The following is a 9,164-nucleotide window of genomic DNA, read 5'->3' as shown; positions in this document are numbered from 1 at the left end:
AAATTGATAGGTATCTGGCATTTTTTAATATTTAAGAGAATTAGGGGCGCCTGGGTGGCGCAGTCGGTTAAGCGTCCGACTTCAGCCAGGTCACGATCTCACGGTCTGTGGGTTCGAGCCCCGCATCGGGCTCTGGGCTGATGGCCCAGAGCCTGGAGCCTGTTTCCGATTCTGTGTCTCCCTCTCTCTCTGCCCCTCGCCCGTTCATGCTCTGTCTCGCTCTGTCCCAAAAATAAATAAAAAACGTTGAAAAAAAATTAAAAAAAAAATATTTAAGAGAATTATTGTTATTGAAATGAGACTTAATGTGAAAAATCAATAATAGTAAATAGCAAATGATGCAAGTAAAAACAAGGATCAACTCTAGGAATTAAGTTTTTCAAGAAAAGAAATGTAATCATTACACTAATGTGTATTTTGAAGTAATTTTTGCAATATACATAAAAACTACTAGTTTAACCTAAAAAAATGACAGCTCTATTGGGAGAACAGGAGAAAGGGCACATGCAATGTTGTATGTGTATTAGTTGGAAAGTAAGGAAGTGAAATCGTCTTTTGTCATATGAAGGAGTGATTAAAGTATAAAACTGTTAAGATATAGTGCCATACATATTACTTCAAAAGATGATCAATTCTAGAGAAACTACTCCATAAGAGGGGCCAGACATTGAAGAATTTATTGTTTTTCTTTGTGATTTTTAGTTCATCGTGATTTAAAAATTTCATAACAACTAAAATATATTTATAAAATGAAATGAAGAGTACCTTTCCAACAGTCCACAAATATTCTTCACAAATTTTCAAAATGCTTTTATTTATTTTCATGCAGGTTATTACATTTTGTTGCCATTAAGAGACACGACCTATTTTTTAACATATGTCAGCAAAAGTGAACACTAGAAAATAGTAAGAGTAGTGTATTTAAAGGAAATGGAATAATAATATGACTACAAGATATGACTGTAGTCCCATATCACTCACAAAATGATCTCTCTCATTTTCTCACGAGCAGAGTAAGAGAGAAATATCTTTAAAATGCTAGATGACATGATTTTTTTTCACATGATTAAACAGAATGTTAGAGAAGATCAGAAGTGGAGGGATGTCTGCTGACATGAAGGAAGTACAAGATGATGAGGACAGAGATTAGTCTATGAAATGTACTAAAAGGAAAAGACAAATTTCGATTTTCTAGGTAAGAATAAATACATCCTTGTACATTTTGAAATGATTAAACCTTAAACTATTATTTACAAATGGGTGCTAATTAAAGCTACCTATTGATTAAATGCAAAAAAGGATGAAATGACATTGTAAATCATAGATATATAGTACTTAAAATTAGGCTTAAAATAACTAGGAATTTTAAAACTAAACTGATATTGATATGATCGTACACCACTTAAAAGTGCGTGAAAATATAAAAAAGAATTTTTACTCTAAGTTAAATCCAAAGCTATTTCGAAAGGTGGGATTTTCTTCGCTATGCCCCCCAGAGTCCTGTGCCTGGATATTGGGGATAATGGGCTTGAGGAACTTGAACTCACTGGTCCCCGAGCCTCCCCGAAGACACACCTCATACTGGTAGCTCTGGGACAGCGTCCCCGAGCCGCTGACGTCCACCAGGTGGCCCGGAAAGTGGCCCTCGGGCCCCGAGCAGCGACCCGCAGACGCCGCCCGGCTCCGCCTGCACAGCCGCACCGCCACGAACACCAGCACCGAGAACAGGAAGAGCGACGACACGGACGCCAAGGCGACGACCAAGTAGACGGTGAGCGGGTCGGCCCGCGCCTCGGCCGCCGCCACCTCCGGGAGCGGCAGGTAGGGCTGCGAGAAGCCGTCCACCAGCAGCACGTGCAGCGTGACGCTGGCCGAGCGCGGCGGCTCGCCATTGTCCCTGACCAGCACCACCAGCCTGTGCTTGACGGCGTCGCGCTCGCTCAGCAGCCGGGCCGTGCGCACCTCGCCGTTGTGCGCCCACACGCCGAACAGCCCGGGCTCCGTGGCCTTGAGCAGCTGGTACGACAGCCAGGCGTTCTGGCCCGAGTCGCCGTCCACCGCCACCACCTTGGTCACCAGGTAGCCCGCCTCGGCCGCCCTGGGCACCAGCTCGGTGCAGGGCGCAGAGCCGTTCTGCGGCGGGTACAGCACGAAGGGCGCGTTGTCGTTGTCGTCCAGCACCAGCACGCGCACCCGCGCCTGGCTGCTGAGCGCGGGCGAGCCGCGGTCGGCCGCGCGCACGCCGAACTCGAACGCCTGCAGCGCCTCGTAATCCAGGGACCTGAGCGCGAACAGCTGCCCGTTGTCCGCGTTGATGGACACCAGGGAGGCCAGGGGCAGCTGCGGGTCCGCGGGCGGCAGCAGCGAGTAGGTGACCTGGGCGTTGGCGCCCGAGTCCCTGTCCGTGGCGCTCACGCTGCCGATGTGCAGGGCGGGGCTGTTGTTCTCGCGGACGCGCAGGGTGTAGGTGGTTTGGCTGAAGGCGGGGGCGTTGTCGTTGACGTCGGAGACCGTCACGGTTATGTTGTGCTGCGTTTTCAGCCTGGGGGTCCCTAAGTCGGTGACGGTGATGGTGATGTTGTACTCGGCTTGACTTTCCCTGTCCAGCCCTCCTTCTGTCATGAGGATGTAAAAATTTTCCACAGAGGGTTTCAGAAGGAATGGCAGATTATCTTGAATGTAGCAGTGCATTTTTCCATTTTCTCCAGAGTCTCTGTCTTTAATTCTAAAAACAGCCAGTACCGTCTCAGGAGAGTTCTCAGCGACATGGTTGGAAAGTGATGACATGATCAGTTCTGGGGGATTGTCATTGATATCTAATACTTCCACCAAGACGGTACATGTTGCAGTAAGACCCCCTCCATCCATTGCCTGTATATTCATTTTGTAAGACTTTACTAGCTCATAATCAAGCAACACTATGAGGACAATTTCTCCAGAAAAAGGATTGATTTGAAAGGTTTCTCGAATATCTTCAGAAGCATCAAAAAATGAATAGGATATGTCTGCATTGACTCCAGAATCTATATCTCCTGCAGAGACTTTTGCAATAAGGGACCCTACTGGGCTGTTTTCTGGGGCCTGGGTCTCATACATTGTCTGAGAAAACTGGGGAGCATTATCATTGATGTCCAGGATCACAATTCGTATTGTGGTGGTCCCAGACCTGGGTGGAGACCCACCATCCAGTGCCGTGAGTGTTAAACTGAGTTCGTGCTGCTTCTCCCGGTCCAGTGCCTTATCCAATACTAATTCTGGATATATCATGCCTTCATCACTGTCACTAATTTTAATATGGAAAAAAGGGTTCGGGTTGATGATGTAGCTTTGTATACCGTTAAGTCCTCCATCTGAATCCTCTGCTCTTTCTAGTCGAAATGCTGTCCCTTCAGCTGTATTTTCTAATATTTTTAAGACTGTCTCTTTGTCCCGAAACATTGGTGAATGATCATTTATGTCCCTGACCCTCAGCTCAGCCCGGTAAATCTGAAAGGGGTTCTCCATTAAAATTTGGAAATACAGCAAACAGGGCTCTGTGAGGCCACACAGCTTTTCCCGGTCCAGTTTCTCATTTGTGAGCAAATCTCCAGAATGAGGATCCAGGAGCAAGTGTTGTTTGTTATCAGAGACCACCCGGGCTCCCCTTGAAACCAATTCCTGGTCCCCTAGCCCCAGATCCTTTGCCAGATTAACCACAAATGATCCTCTCTCTGTTTCCTCTGTCACAGAATATTGTCCAAACCCAGAACCTGCTAAGGATACTCCCCCAAACATAAAGAGAAATAGGACTTGCCTTTGTCTTGGGCAGCACAACATTCCAGCCTCCATTGCTTTTTCAGAACACGTCTTTTGTCAATGTTGGTCACAATCACAGCTCCCAGCATACAGAACCAGCAGTTGCAACCCCCAGACCTATGCCATTTGTAGCAGGAGTCTGGGTTTTTTTCCTTTTCCAATCTTGGGCCAGGACAGGTTTTCTCCCAGCTCATCTGCCTTGATCCTTTTTGTTAATGCCTTCCGCAGCATTCTCAGTTCATGGTCGATTTTTTTTTTTTGTCTTTTTAGCCTGCAGCGCCACCGCGTGGCCTCCAACAGACTCAAATGGCTCTACCCAATTTGTGTGTGTATTTTCAATTTTTTTCTTTAGTGGCTCATTTAAGTATTTCATTTTTCTTTTCTTTTGTTTGGTAGAAAGTAATGTTGAGATAGAATACTGCTCACATTGTTGAGATTTTTCACTGATTCATGGGAAAAGTTAAAAATTCAAAACTTGGAAAATGTTTCTAGCAGTTAACTCTGTCCACCTCAATGTGCTACATTTAGTTCTGTAGTAGGCCTTTCACTCCTGAAACTACTCCCATGCAATGTCATGAACCAAAGTGGAAAACAGTGGTGACCTCTGGGACCAAAATAACAGATTTTACTTTTCCAAAAACATTGACCAAACTGAAAAAAGAAACTTGTTTCACACATTCTTCAACAATTTCCTTAAAATCTAATCATATTGCCTAAATATAATCATCCAGAGGGAAGGGTTTAGGCTTTCCCTCTTCTGTGCTCCCATAGAAACTTGTATAATTGCTCTGTACATATTACTGCTTCCTGTTTCATGCCAATTTGTCCCTTATTCAAGTCAACCTGTCCCTATGTAAGGATGGAAGGATGCCTTAATCATCTTAAATTCACAAATCAGACACTCAATGCTTGCTATATTAACGAATGGATAAATAAGCTCTACTTACTAGGATATGAAATGACCTTCTGTGCCTTAAATCCATACCATTTGAAAATTGTATTCTTTCACTTAACTCATTCTTATCAACTTGTTTCTTTTTTTCATATGTCTTTGTTTTTCTTATATTAGCTTTAAAATTACTTACAAAATTAAAGAAGGGACTGGTCTTTATTTTAAAGTTCCTCTTAATTAAAATCTGGTGGGATCTAATTTCTCTGTACCAAATAAAAGGGAGGGAAAGAATAGACCAGCATAATGCCTATCCAAACACTACCGACAGTAAGAAAAGCATGATAACATCTACCTCATAGAGAATTTTATTCAAAGGCCTAATATCCAGAAATAACTCTGTTTTTCCTCTAATAAGCAAGAGATAGAGATTAAACTGAAGGACATTGTAGAGGGAAAGGGCTAGATACTGCCAAAAACTCTAACTGCTAAACGAAGAATCTATACCATATAAACTTCTGACGATTTCTACAGTTTTTTTCCAACTGAATGGGACTGCTTTGTTAGCCATTAAAACCTTAACAGGAATCTCTGTTTTTTTTCATACAGGATTTAAAACAAATGATTACATATTTCTACATGATGCTATAAAACATCTAAACATTGTTTTTGTCTCCAAACTTAAATACATATACACACACTCAGTATCTTACAGAGGTGTTTCTTCTTATTTTACATAAGACTTCTTAGGGATTTATTTATCTTATCACACAATGTAAATACTTTAAAGATGCAAATACCAATAACGGGAAAACAACTTTAAAAAAGTAATAGTTTTAAAAATCGCTATAATAAAAATTGAGGTCGATAAACCAACAAAAATACCAGTTTTAAAAGGGAAGAGAAGAACTACCAAATAGGAAATGCATAGATCACATGCACATTATTTTCATAACTGAAGAAGCTCTGGAAAGAAAACTAAAATGAAAATTATAAGTACAAAGCCAATAAAGACACTTATTCATAAAGTAGTAGAAAATGTTAATGGTATCATCTTTGAAAGTAGAACTAATTTCACTTACTGGGATTCTACTGAAAAATACTTCACTGGACTAAAATATGAGGGTAAAGAAACCTGTGAACACAGGTATAAAATTGGAAATTGAGGATGAACCAAATAGAGAAAATTAAACAACACCTTATTTGTGGTGGCAGGCATAAACAATTTAGTCAAGAAAAAAATTAGAAGTTAATGTCTTTATTACATAGGTTCCTAGCAATAATTAAATCCCAAAATTATTCTGGAAGGGGGGATTTTCTTCCACTTCCTTCCCGGTGCTCTGAAACTGCAGATTAGGGATAATGGGCTTGAGGAACTTGAACTCATTGGTCCCCGAACCTCCCCGAAGACACACCTCATACTGGTAGCTCTGCGACAGCGTCCCCGCGCCGCTGACGTCCACCAGGTGGCCCGGAAAGCGGCCCTCGGGCCCCGAGCAGCGACCCGCAGACGCCGCCCGGCTCCGCCTGCACAGCCGCACCGCCACGAACACCAGCACCGAGAACAGGAAGAGCGACGACACGGACGCCAAGGCGACGACCAAGTAGACGGTGAGCGGGTCGGCCCGCGCCTCGGCCGCCGCCACCTCCGGGAGCGGCAGGTAGGGCTGCGAGAAGCCGTCCACCAGCAGCACGTGCAGCGTGACGCTGGCCGAGCGCGGCGGCTCGCCATTGTCCCTGACCAGCACCACCAGCCTGTGCTTGACGGCGTCGCGCTCGCTCAGCAGCCGGGCCGTGCGCACCTCGCCGTTGTGCGCCCACACGCCGAACAGCCCGGGCTCCGTGGCCTTGAGCAGCTGGTACGACAGCCAGGCGTTCTGGCCCGAGTCGCCGTCCACCGCCACCACCTTGGTCACCAGGTAGCCCGCCTCGGCCGCCCTGGGCACCAGCTCGGTGCAGGGCGCAGAGCCGTTCTGCGGCGGGTACAGCACGAAGGGCGCGTTGTCGTTGTCGTCCAGCACCAGCACGCGCACCCGCGCCTGGCTGCTGAGCGCGGGCGAGCCGCGGTCGGCCGCGCGCACGCCGAACTCGAACGCCTGCAGCGCCTCGTAATCCAGGGACCTGAGCGCGAACAGCTGCCCGTTGTCCGCGTTGATGGACACCAGGGAGGCCAGGGGCAGCTGCGGGTCCGCGGGCGGCAGCAGCGAGTAGGTGACCTGGGCGTTGGCGCCCGAGTCCCTGTCCGTGGCGCTCACGCTGCCGATGTGCAGGGCGGGGCTGTTGTTCTCGCGGACGCGCAGGGTGTAGGTGGTTTGGCTGAAGGCGGGGGCGTTGTCGTTGACGTCGGAGACCGTCACGGTTATGTTATGCTGCGTTTTCAGCCTGGGGGTCCCCAAGTCGGTGACGGTGATAGTGATGTTGTATTGGGCTCTTTCTTCTCTGTCTAGTGCTCTCTTGGTTACCAAGGTGTAAAAGTTCTTGACTGAAGGTTTTAGAAGAAAAGGAAGGTCATCCTGGATGGAGGAAACAGTCTTCCCGTTATCCCCAGAGTCAGGATCAGAAACACTGAAAACAGCAACTACAATCTCAGGTGAGTTCTCCAGGATAGGGCTGGTGAGTGCAGACATGGTCACTTCTGGGGGATTATCATTTACATCCACCACCTGGAGGAGAAGAGTGCATTTTCCTGAAAGGCCTCCCCCATCTGTGGCCTTGATGTCCACCTCATAAGATTGAACTGTTTCAAAATCTACTTGTTTTCTCAGTTGAATTTCTCCTGTTACAGGATTCACCTCCAAAGTTTTGCTAATATCTTCTGAAGGCTGAAAGAGCGTGTAGGCTATTTTTCCATATACTCCGCTGTCTAAATCTCTGGCAGAGACAATGACAACCAAGGAGCCTACATGGCTGTTCTCAGGAATTTGCACCTTGTAGATGGGCTGCTCAAACTGAGGGGCGTTATCGTTGCTGTCCACCACTTCAATGCGCACCTGAGCGGTCCCATACCGAGGTGGAGAGCCGCCATCCAGCGCCGTTAGAGTTAAAACGATTTCAGGCTCCTCCTCCCTGTCTAGCTCTTCTTCCAACACCAGCTCAGGGTATATTCTGCCGTCACTGAGTTTGCGGGTTAGAACCCGGAAATGGGAGTTGGGGCTGATTTTATAGTTTTGAACATTGTTGCTTCCTACATCCAAGTCCAGAGCATTACTCAGAGGGAATGCAATTCCTAGAGGACTGTTTTCAGGTATTCTTAGAATCATTTCTCTTTCGGTGAACACGGGAGAATTGTCATTTATGTCTTTCACCCTCAGTTCAGCCTGAAATATCTCTAAGGGCTTTTCCATTAACAGTTGGAAATATAACAAGCAAGGGTCAGCTGGACCACATAGCTCCTCTCGATCTAGTTTCTCGTTTATGAGCAAATCCCCAGTCTGAACCTTGAGCTGCAAATGCTCTTTGTTCCCCTGAAAAATGATCCGAGCCCTGCGGTTGTACATCTCTGTCAATCCCAACCCCAAGTCTTTTCCTAGATTTGCCACAAAGGAGCCTTTCTCCATTTCTTCCACTACTGAATAGGGACCTAACTCAGCACCCACCCCAAACATGCTCAGCAAAACAAAGAAAACTAGGACTTGCCTTTGTCTCAGATAGCACATCCAGCCAATCTCCATTGCTCTTTCATGAAAATTTGGTTTACAGGAGCTTTGTGTATGTCCAGAATCCTGGTAGCCTGGTCCTGCAGTCCAGATATCAAAACTATGCCACTAAATATAGTTTTAAAGAGATTTCAGATTCATGTTTGCTGTGGCCAAGAAAAACGTACTTTAGCTTCCAGGCAATGTGAAATTGTTTGGCTGGATACTGGAGCTGCATAGGCAATTCTGTTTTTCATCATTTAACCTGCAGCGCCACCATGTGTTCTCACTGAGTCTTATATTTTCCACAAAATACTCCTAAATGTACCGAATAAGTTGTGTAAAATGTGTTCTGTAATATAAAACAATGAGCTCTATTTTCATGTGATGTGTGTTTGTTCAGATAGAGCTCTGTGTTGTTGCACAGGAGGAGTACAAAGATCAAACTGTCACTTATGTTACTGTTAAAACCTGTTGAGAGTTAATGATTAAATAAAATAATTAACATTTAAGCTGAAAACAATGTACATTTAGGAGCAAAATGTTTTTGAATTACCATGGGAACAGTTTCACAAGTAGATCATTTTCATGGTACACATTACAGAATTACAAATGAATGGACACTGCAAAATTGCAATTAGTGACAGTTCTAAAGATATTATTTAACCAATGCGTTATTAAATTGCATACTTCCTCTTCTTTACAACACCGAAGACTGAGAGCTGTTTTTGCAATTTTCAAGTTATTGAAAAATTATTTCCCAAATACATAGATCTCAAGATTAGGCCTGCCATGCTTTTGGATTCTTTTAAAAAATATATACAACAAGAATAATTTGTTATATT

At 45.0% G+C, this 9,164-nt stretch overlaps 2 protein-coding genes across 2 annotated transcripts; both read right to left on the bottom strand.

The window, feature by feature from the left end:
- Positions 1-766: 766 nt before the first annotated feature.
- On the bottom strand, positions 767-4,831 carry PCDHB10 (protocadherin beta 10). The gene has a single exon (XM_030320119.1). The coding sequence runs from the start codon at positions 3,826-3,828 to the stop codon at positions 1,435-1,437; it is 2,394 nt and encodes a 797-aa protein (XP_030175979.1). The 5' UTR covers positions 3,829-4,831; the 3' UTR covers positions 767-1,434.
- A 76-nt stretch (positions 4,832-4,907) lies between these two features.
- On the bottom strand, positions 4,908-9,164 carry PCDHB16 (protocadherin beta 16). The gene has a single exon (XM_030320167.1). It carries the CDS (start codon positions 8,353-8,355, stop codon positions 5,968-5,970), a length of 2,388 nt encoding a protein of 795 aa, XP_030176027.1. The 5' UTR covers positions 8,356-9,164; the 3' UTR covers positions 4,908-5,967.

This window comes from Lynx canadensis, chromosome A1 (assembly GCF_007474595.2).
Source record: "Lynx canadensis isolate LIC74 chromosome A1, mLynCan4.pri.v2, whole genome shotgun sequence".
Classification (NCBI taxonomy): Eukaryota; Metazoa; Chordata; class Mammalia; order Carnivora; family Felidae; genus Lynx; species Lynx canadensis.
This window is presented reverse-complemented; position numbering and strand designations above follow the sequence as displayed.

What these genes read in the sequence shown, in the direction of transcription:
- PCDHB10 (XM_030320119.1), bottom strand. Translation starts at nt 3,828, where the DNA reads ATGGAGGCTGGAATGTTGTGCTGCCCAAGACAAAGGCAAGTCCTATTT.
- PCDHB16 (XM_030320167.1), bottom strand. Translation starts at nt 8,355, where the DNA reads ATGGAGATTGGCTGGATGTGCTATCTGAGACAAAGGCAAGTCCTAGTT.